Genomic DNA, 27,132 nt, shown 5'->3' with positions numbered 1-27,132 from the left:
GGGGCCACATTTGCGAACTAAATCTCCCTGTAACAAAGTTCACCTGCGTATAAATTGTCAACTCTTCAAACACTTATTAAAGTCCCATTCTTCCCAAACAAAAGTTGAAGAGTCTAGAGACCACAATCCTAGAAAATTAAAGAATTTCCACCTTATTTTTTTTTAATTAACCTAAAAATTATTTTGAATGAAGCACTGTAAAATTATCTAATACTGATCTTTATTCCTCAGCCACAGATTTCGTGTGTGTGTGTAAACGAGCACTAAACAGGTCGCACGCAGTTAACCGAGCACTCCCGTATCACCATGGAGGGAGTTGCTGAGCCCTCGTAGCGCAGCTTTCTGGACTATGATTGGGCAAACCAGCCGCATTACGGCCCTCCCCACTCAGGAGCCGCTTGCAGCCTTACCTGACTCCTCCTCACCTGGCTAACTCCAAACAACACTTAGCCCCCTTTTAGGCCAATCTTTAATTTTTTTTTCCCTATATAAACTTTTTTTGCCTAATTCTACTATAATCTTTACTTTAGCTTTTTGGAGTTGCCTATTTTCAGATGGAAATCACTGGCTTTGCAAATTCACGGAGTATGACTTAGGCATGTTCCGTGGTAATTATGTTGTTCCTGCATTTGCAGTCAGACACTATATACTCATTTCCAGAGCTCTTTAAGGCTGTGACGTCTTGAACGTCTGCGACGTTCCTGGAGGATTTTGCTAGCAGTGATTGCATTACACTGGTAGAGGGAGTTCCGCTTAAGATACAGTCTTTCATTAAGAGTTGCAGGGTTTGACAATATGTCAGGGATGAAGCATGCCTGGAAATAGCAAGAGGTAGAAGGCTTTGTGTTCCTTATCTAACTTTTCTTTCTTTCTTTAGTCTCCCCTAGATATATCTTTCCCAGCTTCTTTGGCTGCACAGCAGTTCTTTCTGGAGGAAGAAAAGCGAGCAAAAGAATTTGAAAGACTTCTAAATACACATATTGATGAACTGCAAAGACATACAGAATTTACTCTTAATAAATACACCAAGCTCAAACAGAACAGACACATATGAGCTTTTAAACTTTTTTATTTGCTTCTCCTACCCCAAGAAAAAAAGCTCTGGCAAAATATTTACAAAGCTGATTAATGAAACTGAGAAATTTTGTTCTGTTTTCATTTTTGTAAGGCAGCTAGAAAATAGTAAGTATTTTCTTCATGAAAGCTGTTTGTGTTTCTGCATTAACATAATAAATTGTTTGGCTGTAGAGTTACTATAAAATAAACATGACTACAAAAGAGGCTTTTTTTCCAGTCTAAGGAATATTTTGGAATTAAATATGCAGTTTTTCTTTCCCACTTGAATCATGTTTACTGAAAACCCATTTCCTCTGTAACAAGATAACATGAGGGAAGGGAAGAGCCTTCTTATTTCAAGTGTAAGCAAATCAAGTACCGCTCAGTTGTCTAAGGTTTGAAAACTCAAGAATTTTTACAAATGAAAAGTATTAAGTATTTGGGGCTATATATAAACATCCTAAAATTTATTTTAGGAAAAAGAAAGGTACAGCTATACTGTTCCTGCAGTCATCTTTGTAATGTCTCTGTTTTAGCACAAGACAAGACATGGAATATGCTGTTTACACAGTGACATATATGTGCCTAAGATGAATGCTTTCCTGTTAGTACTAATTACTTTATGGACATGAACATGGTAAAAAATAAAGTAATGCTTTATATTTTGTAAGAGATAAAAGAGGTATAAATGTAACTGTTGTTACATTTTCCTTTGTAAGACCTCTGTTTTTCATACAATAAAGAAATGTAAAATTCGATGAACTTAAATGCATAAATGCCAAATCTGTAGCGAAGAGCAATAGCATGACAGCAAACAATAAAACTCTAGTTTGATATCCATTATTATATCACAAAGTATAATAAAACACAAGTATGATATCCATTATTCTTTCTTTTAAAATGACATTTATATGAAGTTTAGGAATCCCTATTTTAATCGAGGTAAGTCCTACAGCTTTTACAGTTTTCTTTTTCTCTTTGAAGAAACTCAGTCTCAACATACTGAAAGATAAGTCAAGATGCCTTTAGGTAACGTGGGTCACTGTCACGTGACAAATGCAGAGCCCTGTTCACTGTAGGTGACACGACCACGTGGGTTTATACAGCTCTTGATATTTGCAACATCCATTCTCCTAGCACTATTCATCTCAACTCAAGACAGGCCAGTGAAGTCAGCAAGGCTGGGATCCTTATTCCTAGGAATCAAGCAGTTAAGAAACTTAACTAGAATCTTGGTAAAAAGAGTCAGAAGCGCCTGGCTGCTGCTTCCTGACTCCAGCTCTTACTCCTGCCCTCTCGTAAGCAAGCAGGTGGTGAGCAGTGCTGTATCCACAGAAGTCATGTTTCATGACACAACACCAGAGGGGTACCAAGCCCTTAGTGTACCCCAAAAAGCCCCACATGAGGATAGTAATAAAAGTTGCAATACTTTTCAATTATTTAATCTGGACACCAAGACAATAAAATATTTTTCCATGTGATCTTTACAAGATGGGAATAAAAAGTATGTTTAGGAAAATGGCATTCCATAAACAAATTCTAAAACCTTTACATATGTAATGCAAGTGCAAACTATGCAAAGGTTTAAATATACATACCTTTATGATTCCTTAAATCTTGAATGCCACTTCATTTTCTTCAGGGTTAAAATGTGATTGAAAATTGCATGCTGAAAGGAAGATCTAGGCTACAATATTCTTAGAATTCAGCAGTCAAGAGAGCATGAACTTGGAGTATGTCCAGGACTAACAGTGAATTTTCCCATCTGGATTATTTCAAGTCTATAAGCAAACTCCTTTTAAATCCCTTAATACAGCATTCCACTTAATACTGGCTTTCATAAGAGTAGTTTTCGATATTTTTTGCTCAAGAGCAGGATTCAGTGTTCAGAAGAAATCATATGGTGAAGCCCAACACATATATAATCAAGACAAAAAGCAAGCAGCTCTGGTTGAATGTGGAAAGGAGAGCAGTGACACCTCCCTGCCATCCCCACCCCCGCTGCACTCCTTTCCTTTCTGCTACGGAGACAGACCAGAGCGGTTCCAGGGAGCAGTGGCCCCAGATTTGGGAAGCACTGAAGAAAAGGCAGCTTTGCATAGGTTTTACTTCAGCACAGAACACATTTTCCTGTAGAAAGCATGTTATGGCTAATGGCTACAACCTCCTCCAAACCACAGAAAGCCAGTTTAGCCCATGAGTTAGCTGAAACATGATGAAAGCAGAAGGAGGGACGTGAGAGAAAGGCCAATCAGGCCATCCAACTCTGGAAGTCAGCTCAAAGTGACCTGAGTTAACTGTTGCCTTACAGTGGCTTAAATATATCCCTTTACTTTGAAATTGCCCAGGAGCATGTTAACGGGTTTAGGAATTAAGCAAATTTGGAGGAGGGAGGGCTGCTGGGAAATCACAGATAACCCCCAAACTTCAGTTAAAACAAAAATGACAGACAACTCTTGATTATCTGTCAAGAGCTGCTCTGGCTAAGGGGAGCTTAGAGGCTCCCCAGTACCATTATTCTGAGCCTTGGCCCGCCCAGGCCCTGACTATTCCCTCCCACTCGGGCAGAGCACTCAAAGCCAGGCAGCTTTGGCGGCCTAATGGAAGCAGCCTGCCCTGCAGGTGAGTTTGTCTAGGGCCCAGTGAGGCCTCAGCCAAGGCCAGTCTGACCCAAGCAATCTAGAATCAAATTGATTGTAGTTTTAACAATGATTTGGGGTTAACCCCTCCCCACCCCATTATCTCAGTGTAGATTTCCTCTTTGTATTTCCACTCTCATCTCTCCAACTGGCCTGAACTCTCCCAGGAGAGAGGAGTATTCTGAGCTGCTTTGCCTGCCTTGTGCTCCTAGCCCAGGTCCTTGTCTTGGGAGGTAAGATAAGTAGTGACTGATGGGTGACCTGAATTGAGACACCAGGGATGTCTTACAAAGGCAAAGAGGAGAGGGGTCTGAAGCATTTAGGGCACAGTGACAAAATTCTAAACATATCAAATTATCAGCTGCAGGAAAGTGCACACACTGAATTTGCCTAAAAGCTGGTAGATGGGGCTGATTTGCATGCATACTTGATCTCACACAGGACCTCTGAGCATCTACACGCTCTGTTTATATTTCTAATAGGAACCTAATAGAGAACATTAGCCATGGGGCTTAGTGGTCAGAACAAAGGAAACCCTAAGAGTCCCAGGACTTGAGCAATGCAGTAGGAAAGGTGAGAAGGAACTGGGCCCAGGGACATTAAAGCCCAACTACCAACTGACAATCTGCTCCATCCTTCCAAACACATAGTCTAGAGCATCACCAGCAGTGTAATCCCTAAGGGATAAAGCATTCCAAGGAGATGGGAGGCCCTTTCTCTGATAGCGCAGCAGCACCGTGGCCAAAGGATGATACCGAAGGGACTGTGGGGCTACAGAGTGAGGCTGAGGGGTAAGCCTGGGGAAACTTTTCCTGACTCCTGAGGAACTCCCAGGCCAGAAGTGAGGCACAAACATTGGCATGAGTCACAGCCATCACCCAGGCAGCATTCAGAAGTCGCCACACGTCACCATCCTCCATCGTGAGTCAAGAGGGGTCACAGTCTTGTAACAAGGATGAATATGAGTCAGGCAGGCAATTCCTCTTACAGTAACCATCAACTAAATTGCACAACTGAACTGCTAGGTAATCTAGAACAGCAAGGTTTCAAACAGGGAGAAGGCTTTAACAGGGCCAAGCACAGAAGAGAGCAGATGCACAGAGCAATCTTACTGGCCCCTGGGCCACACTAGAAATTCTTAAGTCTTAAAGGTTCTTGATTCATTAGGAGAGGTTAGATCTGTTGTTGGAGGCAAGGGATTCTCCATATCCTAGTCCCATGACCTTAAGGAAACTTCCATTTCCTTATCGGTAGAACAGGCATAATAATCCCATCTATGTCTGAGGACTGTTGTCAGGATTAAAGGAGGTAATGTACATAAAGTGGTTAGCACAGAGTCAGGAACCTTCTGAGTACTCCGTGAATGCCAGCTGTTAGTACTTACCGCCATCCTTGCCCTCTTAGCCATCAGGTCTGAGCTCAGAAGATGAAATATATCCTCTAAGAATAATACTATCATTTTTTGAGGACCATGTGCCAGCCACTATAATATAAACTCATTTAATCATTTACATACCATAATCGCCCATTTTGAGGGTAAAATAATGACTTTCACTATTCACAAAGTTGTGCAACCATTGCCACCACCCAGCCTCAGAACATTTCCATCACCGCAGAAAGATCCCTCACACGCATCTGCAGTCACTCCCTACTCCTGTGCCCTCCAGGCAGCCACTAAACGATGCTCTGTCTCTATGATTTACTTGGGCACTTCATATAAGTGGATTCATAGAATATGTGGCTTTCTGCATCTGGCTTCTTCCATTTAGTATGTTTTTGTGGTTCATATTGCAGCATGGACTGGAATTTTGTTCTTTTTTTTTAAATTGCTGAGTATTATTTTGTTGTATAACCACATTTATCCATTTCACTAGTTATGGACAGTTGAGGTGTTTCCAGTCCAGCCATTAAGACTAAAGCTGTTATGAACATTTACATTCAAGTCCATGTGTGGACATGTTTGTGTTTCTATTGAGTAGATTCCTAGGAGCAGAATCTCTGGGTCACATGATAAATTTATGCTTAACTTTTAAAAGAAACTGTCAAACTGTTTTCCTAAGTACTTGTACCCCTTTACATTCCCACCAGCAATGTATAAGAGTTCCAACTTTTCTGTATGTCTCCTATACTTGTTATCATCTATCTTTTTTATTATAGCCATTTCCAGTGTGTGTTAAGTGGTATTTCTTTCTCATTTTAATTTGTGCTTCCCTAATTATAATCATGCTGAGCATCCTTTTGTGTGCTTAATGACTATTCATGTATTTTTTTTTGGTTGAAATGTCTATTCCTTTTGCCCATTTTATAATTATTTCTCCTTCAAATTATGAGAATTCTTTATATATTTTGGATACAAGTCCCTTATCATATATATCATTTGCATATATTTTTCTCCCAGTTTGTGGCTTATCTTTTCATTTTTTTAAGAGTATCTTGTAAACATACATTTCTTATTTTGATATAGTACAATTCATCCATTTTTTTCTTTTATGGCTTATCTTTTGGCATCATATATGAGAAATATTTGCCTGACTCAAGGTCACAAATGTTTTCTCCTATAGTTTTTCCAACAGTTTTATAGTTTTAAGGTTTGCATCAGGTTTATGATTCATTTTGAGTTAAGGTTTTCTATGGTGCAAGGGTCTAGATTCATCTTTCTATAGGTGGATATTCCATTGTTCCAGCACCATTTGTTGAAAAGACTTCTTTCCCCCATTGAACTGTTTTGGTACTTTTGTCAAAAAAAAAATCAATTGACCATAAATATAAAGGTCTATTTCTGGACTCTTAATTCTGTTCCATTAATCTGTATGTCTATTCTTATGCCAGTTCCATATGGTCTTAATTAGTAGTTTTGTAGTACGTTTTGATATTGGGAAGTGTTAATCTTCCAAGTTACATGACTGTTTTGGATATTTGGGGCCCTTTGAATTTCCACATATATTTTAAGATTAGCTTGTGAGCTTCTCAATTTTTGCAGAAAAAGCCTACTGGGATTTTGATAAAGATTAAAATGGCAATTCTCTCCAAACTGACCTATACTGAATCTCAATTTGGGGAGGATTACCATTTAATAATATTGAGCCTTCCAATTAATCAGTGAACATGAAATACTCCATTTATTTGGATCTTCTTTCTCTTAGAAATACTGTACAGTTTTAAATGTTTAAGTCTTGGCAGTTCTTTTCTTAAACTTATTTCTAAGTGTATTATCTACTTGATGCTATTACAAATCGAATTTTCTTATTTTTTTCTGACCATGTGATTCATTGTTAATATATAATCAATGTTTGTATGTTGGTCTTGTAGTCTGTGACCTTCCTGAGCTCATTTATTATAGCAATGTGTGTTCCTTAAATTTTTCTATATACAGGATCATGTTGTCTTTAAACAAGGAAAGCTTTTATTTCTTCCTTACCATTTTGGGTGTTGTTTTTTTTCTTACCTTATCACACTAGTTAGAAACTCCAATTCAGTGTTAAATTGAAGTCCTGAGAGTTACCATGTTTGCTTTATTCCTGATCTTAAGGGGAATGTTTCAATCTTTCGCCATTACATATGATGGTACTTACAGGTTTTTGGAGATGATTTTTATCAGGTTGAGGAAGTTCTCATCTATTCCTAGTTTGTTGGGAGGTTTTATGATTAGATGTTAGATTTTGTCAAATGCTTTTTCTGCATCTATGGAGGTGATCATTTGGTTTTTGTCTTTTTTTAATGAAGTATATTATGTTAATTTTATGCTTTAGGACAAACCAATCTTGCATCCCTGTGATAAATCCTACTTGATTGTGATGTATAATCCTCTTCATATGTTTCTGGATTCTGTCTGCTCATATGTTGTTGAGGTTTTTTGTGTCTATATTCATGAGGGGTAGTGGTCTACAGTTTTCTTGTCATGTTATGTCTTTGTTTGCCTTTGGTATCAGGGTAATTCTTACTTCATGGATGAACTGGGATGTTTCCCCTACTCGTCTATTTTCTGGAAGAGTTCATAAAGGAGTAGTATTACTCTTTCAAATTTCTGGAGGAATTTACTGGTGAAGCTATCTGGGCCTTCTTTGTGGGAAAATATTTTAATTAATTCAATGTCTTTCTTTGTTATAGGTCTATTCAGGTTTTCTATTTCTTCTTGAGTCAGTTTTGGTTACTTAGGCTTTTAAATTTAATCTTTATAATAACCCCTCAAAGTAAGAATTAGGCCCAATTTATTTTGAGACTTAAAAGACAGAGTGATTTATTTCAAGGTCAGATATCTGGAAAATGGCCACTCTGTAGGGCTTCAAAGTCCATGCTGTTTCCACCAGGCCACATTGCCTCAAAACAGATGGAGGGCTTTTTAAAGTGACCCCCACACATACCCCAGGATCACCACTATAAATGCCCTAATCCATCCAAATTTTTCTTTTCTCAGAGACTGTGTCTCCCTGGAATGGGAGTTGCTGGCAGCAGGGAGGCTGCCTACAGACCAGGGTTCTCCAAGGCAGCCCCATGGAGAACTGCTGCCTTATGAGTGCCAGAATGATGCTCCCAGGGAAGCCCTGCTGGGAAGGCACCCAATGACAGGCTGCACTTAACAATTTAAACTGACACTTCCCTCCTTTGCCTACCAGAGAGGGGGAAAACAAAACACCCAAGGACCTAAGTGGTTAGAATGAACCACACTTGTTTTGACATTAACAGTTGACATTGATAATCAAGGCCTCTGCTAGATAAGAACCTGATGTGTGACTTCCTAAATGTTGTTTATTAAAAACAGAAATGATATGGTTTTTCCCCTAACAAAGAACTCAGCAGAGATAACATTTCTTTGGCTTTGTGCTTCACACAAAATAAGATATAAAGCTTTTGACTTTTCCAGCCAATAATTCTTTATCAGGTACGGTGAACTGCCTAAAAGATTATTACATAAGATGAGGCCAAAGGACCCACACTAAGATGCTATGTTATACTTGAGTCATGCACAACAGCTCTCTGTTAGAAAATTTTATACATTAAAATGAAAAAGAGAAAAGAACTGAGCTAACCTTCTTCCCACTTGGTATGATTTCTTTTGCTTTTGTGCTTCTGAAAACAACATTGCAGCTTTGAAATTCCTCATTTGCATCACTTGAGAAAAATCTTCCAGAAGGCTGTACTGTTTGAACACAAAACATTTCCAATCCCAAACATATCTCCTGGCTGAGATAAATTATCTGATGAGTCATTTCCAAATGATTTTGATGGATAAAACTATGAATAACCAAACTAAAACAGCTCTTTGGCTTCAAAGATAAAGTTTGCTACATACAGAGTTTGGTTTATAACCAAATGTTTTTATATTAACAAGAGTTGCACCCAATAATTTTGGGAGAATACACACACATACACAGATATGTCTGTACATGTGTACATATACAAATATGTATGCAGTGTATACACACACATACATACATATAGATACACATGAAGCTCTGAAAATAATCATCAATAAAAGAAATAAAGAGGGTGGGAAGAAACTTTTAGAGATGATAGATATGTTTATGGCATAGATTGCAGTGATGGTTTCATGTACATAAACTCCAAATAATCAAGTTCCATATATTAAATATGCACAGCTTTTGTGTATGTCAATTGTATCTCAATATAGAGGCTTACAAACACAAACAAGTCAGGAACAGTCTCAGAGTTTATAAAGCAAACACATAGTTTGGTCACTATTTTTAATATTAAAAATGTGAGTATTTAAGGAAATATAGGACTTAATGGCCAAACACAGGATCTTCATTTTTTAGAAAATGCATTTATTTCCTTGAAGACACTATGCTAGATATATAAGGCACTCAACATTTTGGGTCTGTTGTTTAAACCTCCCAGTTTGTAGTACTTTGTTACAGGAGCCCTAGCAAACTAGTACACGTATATATCCCAGACTTGAAGCTGAAAAGCTGACAACCTTGAAACAGTGGGCTCAAACAAAAAAGCCCTTGCAAAGCTTGCTCTCTCTAGACAAAAGACAATGAAGGGGGGAAACACACAGAGGCAGAAAACATTTAGACAATAACCACTTTGGCACAACCAAACACCAAAAAAAAAAAAACCACTCTCACCCCCACCAGCAAAAGTGGATGGAGAGCCTAGATTTCCAACTTTGTCCCAAATTCCCTACTGCAGTGGTGTCAGAGAAGGCTGAATAGGCTGGCAAAAACTTCATGTCTGCCAACAGGTGATGGGGCAATCCTCCTCCACAGTATCAATGGAGACTACGTGGGGAGCTCCCATAAGGCACTACCAAGGCAACCCTACTCTTCTCCACTAGGGTAGTGTCAGTAGACCTAGTGGAGAGTCAGGAAATTCACCACAGCTCAGTGGCAATGAAACTACAACCATGCCACCCCCAACAGTGTCACTAGAGTCCATGTAGGAAACAGTAATAAGGCACCCCTGGCCCTCTCAGCCAGGGTTGTATCAGCAAAAGACTAATGGGGAGCCAGAACTCCCACCCTCACTCAGCAGCAATGAGGAGCCCCTCTGCCCAGGTGTCAAAAGAAGCTCAGTAAAGAACTTGGGCTTCCACTACTATCTGGCAGTAATGACGCTACACCACATTTCCCTACTTGAACAGTGACAAGATCCAGAGTCCCACAGTATAATGCCCAAAATACCTAGGTGTCAATCAAAGCTGACTTTTCATACAAAGATCTCAACTTAAATGAAAAAAGACAATCAGTAGAAGACTACACTAAGATGACGCAGATGTTAGAATTATCTGGCAAAAACTTAATCATCATAAAATGATTCAGTAAGCAGTTAGAAACATGCCTGAAAAAATGAAAATAAAGACCCCTTTAACAAAGAAATAGAACATAAAAAGTAAAACCAAGTGAAAATCTTTGAACTGAAAAATACAATTATCAAATAAAGACTCAGTGGATAGGCTGAATAGTAGAATGGAGGAGACAGAAGAAACAATCAGTAAACAACAGAAACTGAACAACAGAGGGAAAATAGAATGGGGAAAAATAACAGAATCTCAAGAATAGGTGAACTATAATAAAGGACCTAACAATTGTGTCCCTGGAGTCTTGGACGAAGAGAGAAAGCTCAGGACTGGAAACGTATTCAAAGAAGTAATGCCTGAAAACTTCCCAAGAACTGAGCAAAACCCATGTAGGATAAACCCAACAAAATCCACATTATGACATATGTTAGTCAAAATTCTGAAAACAAAAGCAAAGAAAAATTGAGAAGCAGGAAGAGAGAAACCACACAGTACTTACCCAGAGAAAACAATTTAAATTAAGGAAGATTTCTAATCACAAACCATGGAGACCAGCAGTAAATGGCACAATATTTTGAAGTGTTGAAAGAAAAGAACCATTAACCCAGAATCTTATACCCAGTGAAAGTATCCTTCAGGAATAAGAGAAAGTTGAGATATTCACATATGAAGGAAAACTAAGAGAATTTTTTTACCATTAGATCCACCCTAAAAGAATTGCCAAAGAAAGTTGTCTAAACAAAATAGATAGATGACAGATAGGTAGGTAGGTAGGTAGGTAGGTAGGTAGGTAGGTAGGTAGATGATAGATAGATAGATAGATAGATAGATAGATAGATAGATAGATAGATAGATAGATAGATAGATAGATAGATAGATGATAGATAGATAGATGATAGATAGGTAGATGGATAGATAGTGGAAGGGATCTTGGAATATCAGAAGGATAAAAAACACCAGACAGGTAAAAATGTTTAAATACAATAGACCTTCTTGAGTTTTTTAGTGTTTGATGGTTAAAGAAAAATTATTACACTTCATAATATGATTTTAACTATATGTAGAAGAATTGTTTAAAATAATTATGTTATAAAAGGCAGGGTAAAGAGACAGAAAGAACGTAAGGTTATTTTCACATCACTGTAACTGGTAAAATGATAATACAAGAAGACTGTGATAAGTTATATATACGTGTGTGTGTGTGTGTGTGTGTATGTGTATATATATATGTATATATATATATATACATATATATATACACATCCAGATTCTTTAAAAACATAACTCAGATGAAGGCAGGAAAAAATAAACAGAAAAAAATTTAAAAAGAACAAACAAAATTTTGAATGTCAGGCTTAAGCCCTTAAATATCAATAGTTACATTTCATACAAATGGTCTAAATATACCAATTAAAAAACAGAATGGCAAGTTAAAAAGTGTAAAAGTGTAGAAAAATATATCATGCAACTAATGAAAAGAAGTAGGAGTGGTTAAATTAATATCACATAAAGTAGATTCCAGAGCAAAGAAAATTATCAGAAACAGAGAGGGACATTATATAATGATAAAAGGTCAACCCACAAAGAAAGCAATCCTAAATGTACATGCACCAAACATTTGCAGAATATATAAAAGAAAACTGATAGAACAAAAGTTTAAATAAATAAACAAATCCCGATAATTGTTGGAGACTTTAACACTTCTTTCATCAATTGATTGAATGTGAGACTAGAAAAAGTTTTATGGAAAAAAAATCAACAATGCTATCAACCAACAAAATTTAATCAACATGTATAGATATGCCATACAACAGCAGACTACACATTTTCAAGTGCCCTTAGAATGTATGCCAAGATATACCATACCTCAAACAAACCTCAGCAAATGTAAAAGAAATGAAATAATATTGTGTGTTCTACCACCACAATGGACCCAAACTAGATATTAATAACAGAAGAACTAGAAATCAATACAGGCTTGGAAACTAAATAACATTCTAAAAAAATCAATGGGTCAAAGATGAAGTCTCAAGGGAAAATGCACTGAACTGAATGAAAATAAAAATACAGCATTTCAAAATTTATGGAAAAGAACTAAAGCAATGACAAGAGGGAACTTTATAGCACTAAATGCACACATTAGAAAAAAAGAAAGTCTCAAATCAATTAATGTAAGCTAGTTTCTCAAGAATCTAGAAAAAAGAACAAAATAAATACAAAGCAAACAGAAGGAAGGAACTAAAAAGAGCATAAATCAATGAAATTGAAAGCAGAAAAACAATAGAGTAAATCAATGAAACAGAGAGTTGATTATCTGAAAAAAAATCAATTAAATTGACAAATCTCTAGGGAGACTGATGAAGGAAAAAAAGAAGACACAAATTACCAATATCAGAAGTTACCAGTGAATATCACTGCAGACCCTGCAGAAACCAAAAAGATAATAAAGGAATGCTATGAACACAAATATTTGACAACTTTAATTAAAATACTCCAAGTCCTTGAAAAACACAAATATCACAACCCACCCATTATCAAATAGATCACTTGAAAAGCCCTAAAGCTAGGAGAAAATTGAGCTCATAATTTAAAAACTACCAAAAAAGAAATCTCATGGCTCAGATGGCTTAACCGGAAAATTATAATGGAAGTTTAAGTAAGAGTTAACATAAATTCTACACAATTTCTTTCAGAAAATAGAAGATTTCCCAATCCACTTCATGAAGCTATTATTACCATGATAACAAAACTAGACAAAGTCAGTACCAAAAACACTGCAGACCAATATCCATCATGAATACAGATATGAAAATCCTTAACAAAATTTTAGCAAATAGAATTTAGTAATATATAAAAATGATTATACACCAAGATTAAGTGAGATTTATTCCAGAGATACAATGCTGTATCAATATTAAAAAATCAGTGTAATCCAACTAAAGACATTGTAAAATTAAAGGAAAAAGTACACAATTATGTCAGTTAATGAGGAAAAACACTTGACAAAACTAAACACCCTTTCATAATTAAAAAACACTCATAGAAAAATTATGACAGAAATGAACTTCCTCAACTTGATAACAGTTATAAAAAAACTACCTATGGATAACATTTTACTTAATGGTGAAAGAAAAGGCTTCTCTCCAAATTCAGGAACAAGGCAAGAATGTCCATTCTCACCACTTTTACTGAACACAGTGCTGGAAGTTCTAGCCAGTGTGATAGGTGAAGAAAAAGAAATAAAAGGTACCCAGATCAAAAATGAAGGAAAACTTCCCTATTTGCAGATGACATGATTGTCTAGTAGAAAGTACCAAGTAATCTATTTTAAAAACTTCTAGAATTAATAAGTGAGTATAGCAAGTTCACAGGATACAAGGAAGACATATAAAAATCAATTGTCTTTCTATATGCCAGCAATGAACACATGGACACTGAAGTTAAAAATACAGTGTCTTTTACAACCATTCAAATAAATGAAAATATCTACGTGTAAATCAAACAAAACTTGTACAGGACTTGTATGCTAAAGACTTGATGAAAGAAATCAAAGAAGATTTAAATAAATGAGAGATATACCACAGATGAAAGACTTAAAATAGTATAGATCTTAGTCCTCTGAAAATCTATAAAATGGTTGAACACAATTCCTATCAAAATTTCAGCAAGATTTTTTGGTAAATAAGGAAGATTATTCTAAAATTTATATGGAAAGGCAAAGGAACTAGAATAGCTAAAACAATTTGGAAGACAAGAGGATTCAGTCTACCCAGTTCAACTGTTAATACATAAGAAAAGTAAGCAAGACATAAGACATGTTAAGTCTCATACTTTATACAAAAGTAATTTTTTTGTAATTAAAAATTTATAAAATTAATTACACAAAAATGGATTATGGACTTAAATGTAAAACTGTAACATTTTTTGGAACAAAAACACAGGAAAGAAGCTATGGGACCCAGGGCTAGGCAAAAGGTTTTTAGACATGAAGGAAAAGCACAATCCATAAAAGGAAAAATAGATAAAATGGAAGTCATCAAAATTAAGAACTTTTTGTTCTGCTAAAGGCCCTGTTTAGAGACTGAAAAAAGCTACTGGGAGAAAATATTTGCAATCCACATATCCAAAAAAGAACTACCACCTAGAATGTATAAAAATATCTCAAAACTCAACAGCAAAAAGATAAATAAATAATCCAAACAGAATATAATTGAAAGACATGAAGACATATTTCACTTAAGAGTAAAACATACAGGTTGCAAATAAGCCCATAAAAAGATGTTCAAGATAATTAACCATTAGGGAAATTTGAAATAAAACCACAATAAGATAATACTACACATCTATCAGAATAGCTGAAAATTAAAAATAGTGACAACATGGAATGCTGGCAAGAAGGAAAAGAAATTGGATTAAATTGCTGGTAGGAATGTAAAATGGTACCGCTACTCTGGAAAACAGTTTGGCAGCTAACATATGATCTAGCAATTGCACTCCTTGGCATTTATCCCAGAGAAGTGATGACATGTTCACACACATACACACATACACACACACACAAACCCTATACATAAATGTTCATAGCAGCTTTATTCATAACAGCCCCAAAGTAGAAGCACAGATGTGCTGCAACAAGTGAATGATTAAAAAAAAAAAAAAAAGGCAGAGAGAATTGACCACAAATGGGTGGGAGAGAGGCAATGTTGCTGGCTTTTGAAGGTGGAGAAAGGCAAGCCACAAGCCAAGGTAGACCCTGAAGGTGGACCACCAGCCCAGGAACTCAGGCAGCTTCTAGAAGCTGGAAAGATTTTCAAAACAAAAATAGAGTTACAGTCTCAGCAGAATTGGACAAAAAGAAAAGAAAATTACTAATGCAGAACCAGTCTTCAACAACTCAGCCTGAAGCTAGCCTGCACTCCCAAGATCCTCTGTTAAGGACTTCCAGGGTCATGTCGAGCAGCAGCGCATTTGCACCCCAGCAAAAGGCAGCTTTGAAGCATTCACACGCATCTGGACACTGCATAACTCAAGCCCGTGTTTGGGAATCTTATTTTTTTCTTGTTTTACCTGGCTTGACCCAGAAGGAAGAAAATCTGTGTGATGAAAACAAGATAAAGTTTATAATTTCAAATGCCAATGTACAGTGCTAAACAAACTTTGACTTTCAGAATCTTGGTGAAATTTTACATTATTTGCTTCTCTGAAAGAAAGGTATGTGTAAGTGAAAGCAAAAATGGAGGGTAACAGGATGGTGAGAGTTTTAGGAGCTGGATTATCTGAGGATCTAATTATGCTACTCGTGATGGTGACCTCTTTGCAATACAGTTTGATTTTTAACTCTAAATCAGATTCTGAATGGGTCACAAATTCACCCTCCAGCCCCCAACTTGAACTAAGTAGATTATGTTCAGATTAGACTTTCAAGAACCATTATACTACTTAACTTTAAAGAAATAAGGGTGTTTTTTAAAAAGTGAATAAGCTTAAATATGTTTCTCTTATTTGCTGTTTATAGAACTTATATCAGTGTACTTTTTAAGTTTAAATTAACATATCATCCTGAAAAATCCTTTAATTCATGACTAGTCTCCTATCTCACTTTTGAAAGACAACCCAAGATAAGGCTAAGTTACCAGCCAGTCTTAAAAATCCTTTATAAACCTATGGCACTACAAATTATGTGACTAAATGCTACTAAAAACAATTTTAACAAAGAAAAAGTGGTACATCCATACCATGACATACCACTCAACAATTAAAAAAAAAAAAAGAACCTGATTAACAAATGGGCAGAGGATATGAAGAGACAGTTCTCCAAAGAAGAAATTCAGATGGCCAACAGACACATGAAAAGATGCTCCACATCACTAATCATCAGGGAAATGCAAATTAAAACCACAATGAGATATCACCTCACACCAGTAAGGATGGCCAGCATCGAAAAGACTAAGAACAACAAATGCTGGCGAGGATGTGGAGAAAGGGGAACCCTCCTACACTGCTGGTGGGAATGTAAGCTAGTTCAACCATTGTGGAAAGCAGTATGGAGGTTCCTCAAAAAACTAAAAATAGAAATGCCATTTGACCTGGGAATCCCACTTCTTGGAATTTACCCAAAGAATACAAGTTCTCAGATTCAAAAAAACATATGCACTCCTATGTTCATCGCAGCACTTTTTACAATAGCCAAGATATGGAAACAACCTAAGTGTCCATCAATAGATGAATGGATAAAGAAGATGTGGTACATATACACAATGGAATACTATTCAGCCATAAGAAAGAAACAAATCCTACCATTTGCAACAACATGGATAGAGCTGGAGGACTTTATGCTCAGTGAAATAAGCCAGGTGGAGGAAGACAAGTGCCAAATGATTTCCCTCATTTGTGGAGTATAACAATGAAGCAAAACTGAAGGAACAAAATGGCAGCAGACTCAGAGACTCCAAGAATGAACTAGTGGTTACCAAAGGGGAGGGGTGTGGGAGGGCAGGTGGGGAGGGAGGGAGAAGGGGATTGAGGGGTATTATGTTTAGTACACATGGTGTGGGGGGTCACAGGGAGGTAGCACAGAGAAGGCACATAGTGGATCTGTGGCATCTTACTACACTGATGGACAGTGACTGCACTGGGGTGTGGGTGGGGACTTGATAATATGGGTAAATGTAGTAACCACATTGTTTTTTCATATGAAACCTTCATAAGAGCATATATCAGTCATACCTTAATAAAAATTTAAAAAAAGAAACCCAACTGATTCATATAAAACATAGAGGACTCTCCAGAGAATTATGATGAGCAAATAAAATCAGTCCAAAATGGTCACATTTTGTTATTTAACATTCTTGACATATCAAAATTATAGAAATGGAGACCAGACTGCTGGGTGTCATGAGACAATGAGTGAGTGAGTGAGGGCAAGAGGGCGGTGGGTGTGCCTATAAACAAGAACCTAAGCGTCCTTTGCAGTGATCTGTTCTGTATCTTGACTGGGCCATCGTCCTCGTTGTACTAAAACATACTACAGGTTTGAAGAATTTAATATTGGGGGAACTAGGTAAAGGGTACACAGGATCTCTCTGTATTCTTAGAACTGCATTTGAATCTACAGTTTCCATTAAATAAAAAGCTTCACTTAAAAAGTAACTATTCTTAGCTCTCCACCTGTTTGAAAATGGGTAGCCGATTGGATTTGGCTCACAGGCTGTAGAAGTTTATAGCTCAATGCAAACACAGGAAGCACTGTATGTTCATTCAATGGTGTTTTAGATGCTAGAACTTTACAGAGATCTAAACACAGTCAGGTCCTAAAATGTGTCTTCAGTCATTAGTTCTTATAATTAATGTAGTGGTTTTCTAGAGGGCAACTGTCTACTGCCAATCCTCATTTGAAAGGGGCAAGAGCATGGATATGGACTCCTCTGGGTTTGGAATCTTCAAAATCCCTTTACTGTTGTAGATTTTCTATTAGCATCAGGAGCTCATCTCCTCTGTTCGGTATAATGTTGGCTGTGGGTTTATCATAGATGGCCTTTATTATGTCGAGGTACTTGCCCTCTATACCCTTTTTGCTGAGAGTTTTTATCATGAATGGATGTTGAATTTTGTCAAATGCTTTTTCAGCATCTATGGAGATGATCATGTGGTTTTTGTCTTTCTTTTTGTTGATGTGGTGGATGATGTTGATGGATTTTCGAATGTTGTACCATCCTTGCATCCCTGGGATGAGTACCACTTGGTCATGGTGTATGATCCTTTTGATATATTTTTGAATTCGGTTTGCTAATATTTTATTGAGTATTTTTGCATCTACGTTCATCAGGGATATTGGTCTGTATTTTTCTTTTTTGGTGGGGTCTTTGCCTGGTTTTGGTATTAGGGTGATGTTGGCTTCATAGAATGAGTTTGGGAGTATTCCCTCCTCTTCTATTTTTTGGAAAACTTTAAGGAGAATGGGTATTATGTCTTCTCTGTGTGTCTGATAAAATTCTGAGGTAAATCTATCCGGCCCGGGGGTTTTGTTCTTGGGTAGTTTTTTGATTACCACTTCAATTTCTTTGCTCGTAATTGGTTTGTTTAACTTTTGTGTTTCTTCCTTGGTCAGTCTTGGAAGTTTGTATTTTTCTAGGAAGTTGTCCATTTCTTCTAGGTTTTCCAGCATGTTGGCATATAGGTTTTCATAGTAGTCTTTAATAATTCTTTGTATTTCTGTGGAGTCTGTCATGATTTTTCCGTTCTCATTTCTGATTCTGTTGATTTGTGTTGATTCTCTTTTTCTCTTAATAAGTTTGGCTAGAGGCTTATCTATTTTGTTTATTTTCTCAAAGAACCAGCTCTTGGTTTCATTGATTTTTGCTATTGTTTTATTCTTCTCAATTTTGTTTATTTCTTCTCTGATCTTTATTATGTCCCTCCTTCCGCTGACTTTAGGCCTCATTTGTTCTTCTTTTTCCAGTTTCAGTAATTGTGATGTTAGACTATTCATTTGGGATTGTTCTTCCTTCTTCAAGTGTGCCTGGATCGCTATATACTTTCCTCTTAAGACTGCTTTCGCTGCATCCCACAGAAGTTGGGGCTTTGTGTTGTTGTTGTCATTTGTTTCCATATATTCCTTGATCTCTTTTTTAATTTGTTCATTGATCCATTGATTATTTAGGAGCATGTTGTTAAGCCTCCATGTGTTTGTGAGCCTTTTTGTTTTCTTTGTACAATTTATTTCTAGTTTTATACCTTTGTGATCTGAAAAGTTGGTTGGTAGAATTTCAATATTTTGGAATTTACTGAGACTCTTTTTGTGAGCTAGTATGTGGTCTATTCTGGAGAATGTTCCATGTGCACTTGAGAAGAATGTATATCCTGTTGCTTTTGGGTGTAAAGTTCTATAGATGTCTATTAGGTCCATCTGTTCTACTGTGTTCTTCAGTGCCTCCGTGTCCTTTCTTATTTTCTACCCGGTGGATCTATCCTTTGGGGTGAGTGGCGTGTTGAAGTCTCCTAGAATGAATGCATTGCAGTCTATTTCCCCCTTTAGTTTTGTTAGTATTTGTTTCACATATGCTGGTGCTCCTGTGTTGGGTGCATATATACTTAGAATGGTTATATGCTCTTGTTGGACTGAGCCCTTTATCGTTATGTAATGTCCTTCTTTATCTCTTGTTACTTTCTTTGTTTTGAAGTCTATTTTGTCTGATATTAGTACTGCAACCCCTGCTTTCTTCTCTCTGTTGTTTGCCTGTAATATGTTTTTCCATCCCTTGACTTTTAGTCTGTGCATGTCTTTGGGTTTGAGGTGAGTTTCTTGTAAGCAGCATATAGATGGGTCTTGCTTTTTTATCCATTCTATTACTCTGTGTCTTTTGATTGGTGCATTCAGTCCATTTACATTTAGGGTGACTATTGAAAGATATGTACTTATTGCCATTGCAGGCTTTAGATTCGTGGTTACCAAAGGTTCAAGGTTAGCCTCTTTAGTATCTTACTGCCTAACTTAGCTCACTTATTGAGCTGTTATATACACTGTCTGGAGATTCTTTTCTTCTCTCCCTTCTTATTCCTCCTCCTCCATTCTTTATATGTTGGTTCTTTTATTCTGCGCCCTTTCGTGTTTCCTTTAACTGCTTTTAGTGGGTAGTTGATTTTACTTTTTTGCCTTTAGTTAGTATTTGGTTGGTCTGCTTTCTTCGCTGTGATCTTATTTTCTCTGGTGACATCTGTTTAGTCTTAGGAGTGCTCCCGTCTAGAACAGTCCCTCTAAAATACCCTGCAGAGGTGGTTTGTGGGAGGCAAATTCCCTCAATTTTTGCTTGTCTGGGAATTGTTTAATCCCTCCATTATATTTAAATGATAATCGTGCTGGATACCGTATCCTTGGTTCAAGGCCCTTCTGTTTCATTGCATTAAATATATCATGCCATTCTCTTCTGGCCTGTAAGGTTTCTGTCGAGAAGTCTGATGATAGCCTGATGGGTTTTCCTTTATAGGTGACCTTTTTCTCTCTAGCTGCCTTTAAAACTCTTTCCTTGTCCTTGATCTTTGCCATTTTAATTATTATGTGTCTTGGTGTTGTCCTCCTTGGGTCCTTTCTATTGGAAGTTCTGTGTATTTCCGTGGTCTGTTCGATTATTTCCTCTCCCAGTTTGGGGAAGTTTTCAGCAATTATTTCTTCAAAGGCACTTTCTATCCCTTTTTCTCTCTCTTCTTCTTCTGGTACCCCTATAATACGGATATTGTTCTTTTTGGATTGGTCACACAGTTCTCTTAATATTTTTTCATTCCTGGAGATCCTTTTATCTCTCTCTATGTCAGCTTCTATGCATTCCTGTTCTCTGGTTTCTATTCCATCAATGGCCTCTTGCATCTTATCCATTCTGCTTATAAATCCTTCCAGAGTTTGTTTCACTTCTGTAATCTCCTTCCTGGCATCTGTGATCTCCCTCCAGACTTCATCCCTTAGCTCTTGCATATTTCTCTGCATCTCCATCAGCATGTTTATGATTTTTATTTCCAATTCTTTTTCAGGAAGACTGGTTAGGTCTTTGTCCTTCTCTGGTGTTGTCTCTGTGATCTTGGTTTGCCTATAATTTTGCCTTTTCATGGTGATAGAAATAGTTTGCAGAGCTGGGACGAGTGACGGCTGGAAGGACTTCCCTTCTTGTTGGTTTGTGGCCCTCCTCTCCTGGGAGAACAGCGACCTCTAGTGGCTTGTGCTGGACAGCTGCGCGCAGACAGGGCTTCTGCTTCCTGCCCGGCTGCTATGGAGTTTATCTCTGCTGTTGCTGTGGGCATGGCTTGCCTCGGGCTGCTGCTCCGATATGGTGGAGTCGCGTTGGAGCAGGAGCGGCTGGGAGGCTATTTATCTCCATGAGGGGCCTCCGTGCTCCCTGCTGCCCAGGGGGTTAGAGTGCCCAGAGATCCCCAGATTCCCTGCCTCTGGACTAAGTGTCCCGGGATGCTTCCGTCCGGTTTTGGGGTCACTGTCCCTTTAAGACTTCCAAAAAGCACTCGCCAAATAAATAAATAAATAAATAAATAAATAAGCCGCTCACTTTTCTTTGTCCCCGGGCGGCCCCAGGGACCCGCTCACCGGTCTTGCTGCCCTGTTTCCCTAGTATCCAGGACCCCACGCATGCACTGTGTCTGTGCTCTGATCCGGATGGCTGGGGCTGGGTGTTCAGCAGTCCTGGGCTCCGTCTCCCTCCCGCTCTGCCTCCTCTCCTCCCACCGGGAGCTGGGGGGAGGGGCGCTCGGGTCCCACCAGGCCGGGGCTTGTATCTTACCCCCTTCCCGAGGCACTGGGTTCTTGCAGGTGTGGATGTGGTCCTGTGTCCTCTGGTCTCTATTCTAGGAAGAGTTGTCTTTGTTGTATTTTCATAAATAAATGTGGTTTTGGGAGGAGATTTCCGCTGCTCTACTCACGCCGCCATCTTGGCTCCACTCCCCAGCCATTTGTATTTTCCTTTTGTGACTTCTGTGTTCTTTTATGTAAAAATGCTTATTGGTCACCTCTGTTAACTCCTGGGGAAATACAGTTAACAAGACACACAAGTTCCCTTCCCGTCTCACAGAGTTCATGATTTGGAGTAAGCACATAATTCAATAGTTTTTTTGTAAATGTTTCTGAAACTTGAAAAAAAAATAACCTGTTTTTAGTGACAGAATTTATTACATTCATTAATCTACGGACATATGTGAGTCAGATCTATTTTATTTGGTGTTTGTGTCTTCTAAACCCTTCTCTTTTATTTGCTTGCTCCATCAGGGGCTAAAGATAGTGAATGTTAAGTCTCCATTTACTGTTTCTATGACCACTTACTGTAGTTTCTGTAATGCCGTTAAGAAAAATTTGATTTTTGCATATATATCCATACCTTCCAGATCTTCATCATGAGTTATGTACGTTGTCATCATCACGTGTCCTTTATGTCTTCTAAGCTTTTTGTTCCATTCAACTTTAATCATGGAGCTGTGACTACTGCTTCCTTTGTTTCTCTGACAATTTAGTTTTTCCACATTTACAGATATAAGTATTTAATGCTGTGGATTTTCCTCTCAGCACTCCTTTAGAGGTATTGTTATTTTCTACATGTATTACTAATATACATTTTTGTTCATCCATTGTATTTCAACCGTTTAGAATCAGTTAAGGTGTATTTTTTTAATATGGGATATACTTGGGTTTTCCTTTGTAATTTGGCTTTCTTCTTAAAATAAGTATATTCAGCCTTCTGCATTTAGATGTGACAGATGTTTGGTTTGTTTCTATCATATATTACATCACACTTTCTACTTTGATCGATTAAAACAACGTCCAATATGTGACTTGACTTTGTTCATCTGTATGCTCTGATCATTCTGAAAGTTTTTGTCTTACTTTTAGTCAAATTCATTAATCTACTGCTTTAACTTCTAACTACTGACACCATTTATAAGCAACAATAATATGCTTTTACTTCCTCACCTCCTCTTCTACTTAATTAGCTGATTTTTTCTATTTACTCTTTCAGTACTTACCCTTATAAAGTATATTATCAACTCTAATGTTTACTCTTAATAAGTTATGCCACCTTGTATCTTCTCATTTCCAATTTCTACTACGAAACATCTTTGTAACCATAATTTCCACAGTTGGTCCGTTCATCCTACGGTAGCTTCTTTTGCTGTAGTTTCTCCATTTATCTCTTGATCGGTTGGATTCTATCCTCTTGTAGTTTCTTTACAAAATGCTCATGAGAAATACATTCCTGAACTTTTCCATGTTTATAAATGTTTATGTAATGCATTCACACATAAGTGGTAGTTTGATTGATACAATCCCTCACTAGAATGTAAATTACATAGATGGAAGTATGGGTCTGTTCTGCTCACTGGTTTATCTCCAATGCAAAGAACAGAACCTGCCATATAACTGCACTATAAATATTTGTTAAATGAATAATACACAAAGGAAAAATAGAAAAAAAAAAGGTCTTGAGTCTGGCTTTTTCCTCCAAAGAATTTTATTAGCATCGCTCTTCTGGTGCTAAATGATAAAGAAGGAAACTGGAGGACTATGTGATTTCTACTCCCATTACAATCTGTGGTGGTTTTTAGCAATTTGACCATGAGGTGCTGAGATGTGGCAAAACAATTCACATGACTTGTGTTTATCTTGCTTGCAATTGTTGAACTTCTTGAATCTGTGGGTTTATATTTTTCATCAAATTTTAAAGTGTTTAAGCTAATTTTTATTAATGTTCCATATGTGCCTTTAAAAAACAAAGTTTATTCTCTGTTGAGTGAAAAGATTGAAACAGGCATACCTCATTTTAATGTGCTTTGCTTTACTGCAATTTGCAGATGTTTTCACAAAATCAAAGTTTGTGCCAGCACTGTATCAAGCAAGTCTATTGGTGCGATTTTTTCAACACCATTTGCTTGCTTCACATTTTGACAATTCACATGATAGTTTTCCATTATTGTTGAATTATTATTTCCTTTATTCAAATTTTTCATCATTATTTGTTATGGTAATATAACTAGTGATTATGACTGCCTGAATGCTCAGATGATGGTTAGCATTTTTTAGCAAGAGAGTATATTTTAATTAAGGTATGCACATTATTTTTTAAGACAATTATTGCACAATTACTAGACTACAAAATAGTGTAAACATAACTTTTATATGTACTGGGGAAACAAAACAATTCATATGACTTGTGTTATTGTGATTTCACTTTATTGCTGTGGGGTCTGGACCCAAACCCACAATATCTCCAAGGTATGCGTGCATTGATCTACTAGCTCAAGTTTATTAATTTTATCATTCAAGTCTTCTACATCTTTGCTCTTTCAAGTCCCTGATCTATCCATTTCTGGAAGGTATATATTAAAACTCCTCAACTTAAACTGTTGGATCTATTTCTAGTCTGTCAATAGTTGCTTTACATATTTTGAAGCTATACTGTTAGCAACATACAAGTCCATGATCGTAATTATCGTTTGTTATTACATTACTAGTATATGTCATCCTTTGCCCCTTATGGCATGTTCATCCTGTAACTGTTCTGCTAATGTTAAAATTGCTGCCACAGCTTTTGTTCAATTAGCCTGACACACCGTTGCCCACCTTTTTAATGTTTAAACTTTGGTACACTTTTGTTTTAAATATGTTTTTTGCAGATATTGCTACATCTTTTAAAATCCAATCTGGGAGGACTATACAAGGCAGGGAACTTCAGTGACTCCAGAGAATCTGAATGGATGCGATAGATGGGCTGAACTTTGAGTGAGCCTGTAATACAGTGAGGGGCAGAGATATTTCAAGGTGGAAGGTCTTGTAAAAGGAGACACGATGGCTTCCTTAATTTACTCCAGTCCAAACAAGTTGATGGCTTGGGGGTTAGGTCTAATCCCAAAAGGTTTAATATACTTCCTGAAAGAGTTTAAGTGATCAACAAGTGGCCAGCTATGCCTTGTTTCAACTGAAAAAAGAATATTCATAGGCTGAAGAAGTTTCCTTCCCAGGAGGGTTCAAAGACAGCCAGCCTTCATCTAATGATGGGGAAGTGAACAAGGGAAGGAGAGAGATCTTTAACCATGACATTACTGACCCAAATGCATGTTCTGGTCTACATTCCTTAAATTATTACTCAACAGTTCAAGGGATTAAAAGCTTTTTGAAAAGACTAGCTCCTTTCCACTTTCTACAGAACTGGCAGGTAGGGAGATGATACAGATGACCCAAATGAAATACAACGAAGTCAGACACATTTGCCTTGTAATGAGAAAACACTCAAACAGAAGAGGACAGACTGGCTACAGGACTACACAAAGAGCCATAAGAAAAATTAAGCCTAATAGAGTGGGTGAGGCAAGATATATGTGCATCATTGCTCTTCTTGATCTTTGAAGCCCATGGAGAAAAGTGGAACAGGAACCCAGAGGATGTGCAAACCCTTATCCAGTTCTTGTACAGATATTCTGAAAGGATCAAGAGGAAGCTACTCATATAGTTCCTATCCAATCATTTTTAAAGTTTAAATATTACATATTTTTTAGTATCTCATTTTTAATATTTAAGCAAGTCTATGGCAAATATTGTAGAGAACACAGAATTAGACAGTTTCTAACTTTAGAACTTATTAGATGATTCCTGAAAAAAAAGAACTGCATCCAAAGGCAGGCAGGTACCTTCAGGTGACAGACGATGGGAAGCATTTTCATTACAGGACTGTAAACGCTAGAGATATACGTATGTACACACACACACACATTTGATGGTAAACTTCCCAAAAGAAATCTAAGGGCCATAATTTCAAGAGATTTTCTTCTTTTCTACCTCTAGCAAGTAAATAATGATGTGCATTTCTTTTGGGGAAAAGGGAAGAACAATCATCTCTTTTGTTTTCCTAACAACCCTGAGGCAGGTGTTACCCTCTCCAATTTAAAGATGAGTCCGGCTGCAGGTTTCCTTCCTAATAGCACATGAAGGAAAGATGGATGTGAGCTGCTCTGTCTTTAAATTGACTGGGAGAGAAAGAGGGGTGTCTGCTGCTCTGTCTTTAAACTGACTATAGGGAAAATGGAAATTTTATGGCTAGTATTCTCACTTGATCTTAATATCACCCACTATATACATGCAATGACATAATACTTAACCTGCTTGCATATCCTTTAGAAGTAAACTGTTTATAGCCAATATTGCTTTAAGAAGAGAAGCCTATGCCTCGGAGCCCTATGCTAGGAAGAGAGAAGAGAACAGGAAGAGAGAGGGAGGCAGGAGAGGGGAGAGCAGAGCCTGATGCTAACAGCATGAGGGAATGGAGCTGGGGCCACGAGTGAAGGCAGCACCTGGGCATTAGAGCCTGGAGCTGCGGCCAGAGACTGAGATGGGTGGACAGGAGTCTAGCACTCAATCTATTCATACCTTGGTATGAGCTGCCCATTTTTACCTCCAACATTCCATTGTTACTATTTCGTCTCCCCAAATTCATAGTGAACTTGCCCAGAGCGAGGAGCCCCCTCCTCCCAGAGCAACACTGACCAAGAAGGAAAGATGGGTATGTGCTGCTCTGTCTTTGAACCGACCTGGAAGGAATTAAAGCTGGTGGCTTCAGAGCCCGCAAATACACAAACATATCTTGATATCATGATTTTTTTAAAATGTAAAGTGATATCTTTTAAACCAATGACAATGATTTCTAACCTAATTCCTATTTGCTCTTCAAGAAAGTTGGGCTCAGTAATGAGGACTCTGAAAGCCAAGAGCCCCAGATCCTCCCACAGAACCTGGCATGGCTTTTTGTGAAACTCCTAGTAAATCATTCAGTTTTGCCTGGAATCCAATGAGTAACTGGGGATAATTTGGAAGCTGGTGTCTTATTTACCTTAAGAATTGTTCAATTCCACCCAGCAAGTCCACAGTAAACTAGCATCTCATCCCTGCCAGGAGGTGGCTCACATCAAAGTTGTGTTAACTTTCAAGAGTCCATTTTTAGCCTGCTTTCACCAAGCCTGTCTAGTAATTGCCTTCTCCTGAAAACCCAGTCCAAATTCACTAAACCTCCTGATGGACAACAGAGAAAAACAGTGGGTGAAAATAAGAGCCAGGTGCACCTAAAGGATCTATTATTCCATGTGTGGGGTAGTGTCAGCCTGGCAAGTCAAGCCTTGGGAGGAAGGCCTTGATGTATGTTC

The 27,132-nt window shown here is 37.5% G+C and overlaps 1 protein-coding gene across 6 annotated transcripts in view; it reads left to right on the top strand.

The window, feature by feature from the left end:
- Positions 1-26,809, top strand: part of DEUP1 (deuterosome assembly protein 1) — a 102,933-nt gene extending 76,124 nt beyond the window's left edge. For 2 of the 6 annotated variants that reach the window (XM_057507129.1, XM_057507126.1), the window contains one exon: positions 878-1,887. In XM_057507129.1, coding sequence (XP_057363112.1) covers positions 878-1,054 — 177 coding nt within the window. In that variant the 3' untranslated portion in view covers positions 1,055-1,887. Of the gene's footprint in view, positions 1-877; positions 1,888-24,615 lie in introns of those variants that run through there. The other 4 variants (XR_008999183.1, XR_008999181.1, XM_057507127.1 and 1 more) reach the window with 4 other exon arrangements.
- Positions 26,810-27,132: the final 323 nt, after the last annotated feature.

Source organism: Manis pentadactyla, chromosome 9 (assembly GCF_030020395.1).
Source record: "Manis pentadactyla isolate mManPen7 chromosome 9, mManPen7.hap1, whole genome shotgun sequence".
In the NCBI taxonomy this organism is placed as follows: Eukaryota; Metazoa; Chordata; class Mammalia; order Pholidota; family Manidae; genus Manis; species Manis pentadactyla.
Note: the sequence above shows the minus strand (reverse complement) of the source record. Positions and strands in the feature narration are given on the sequence as shown.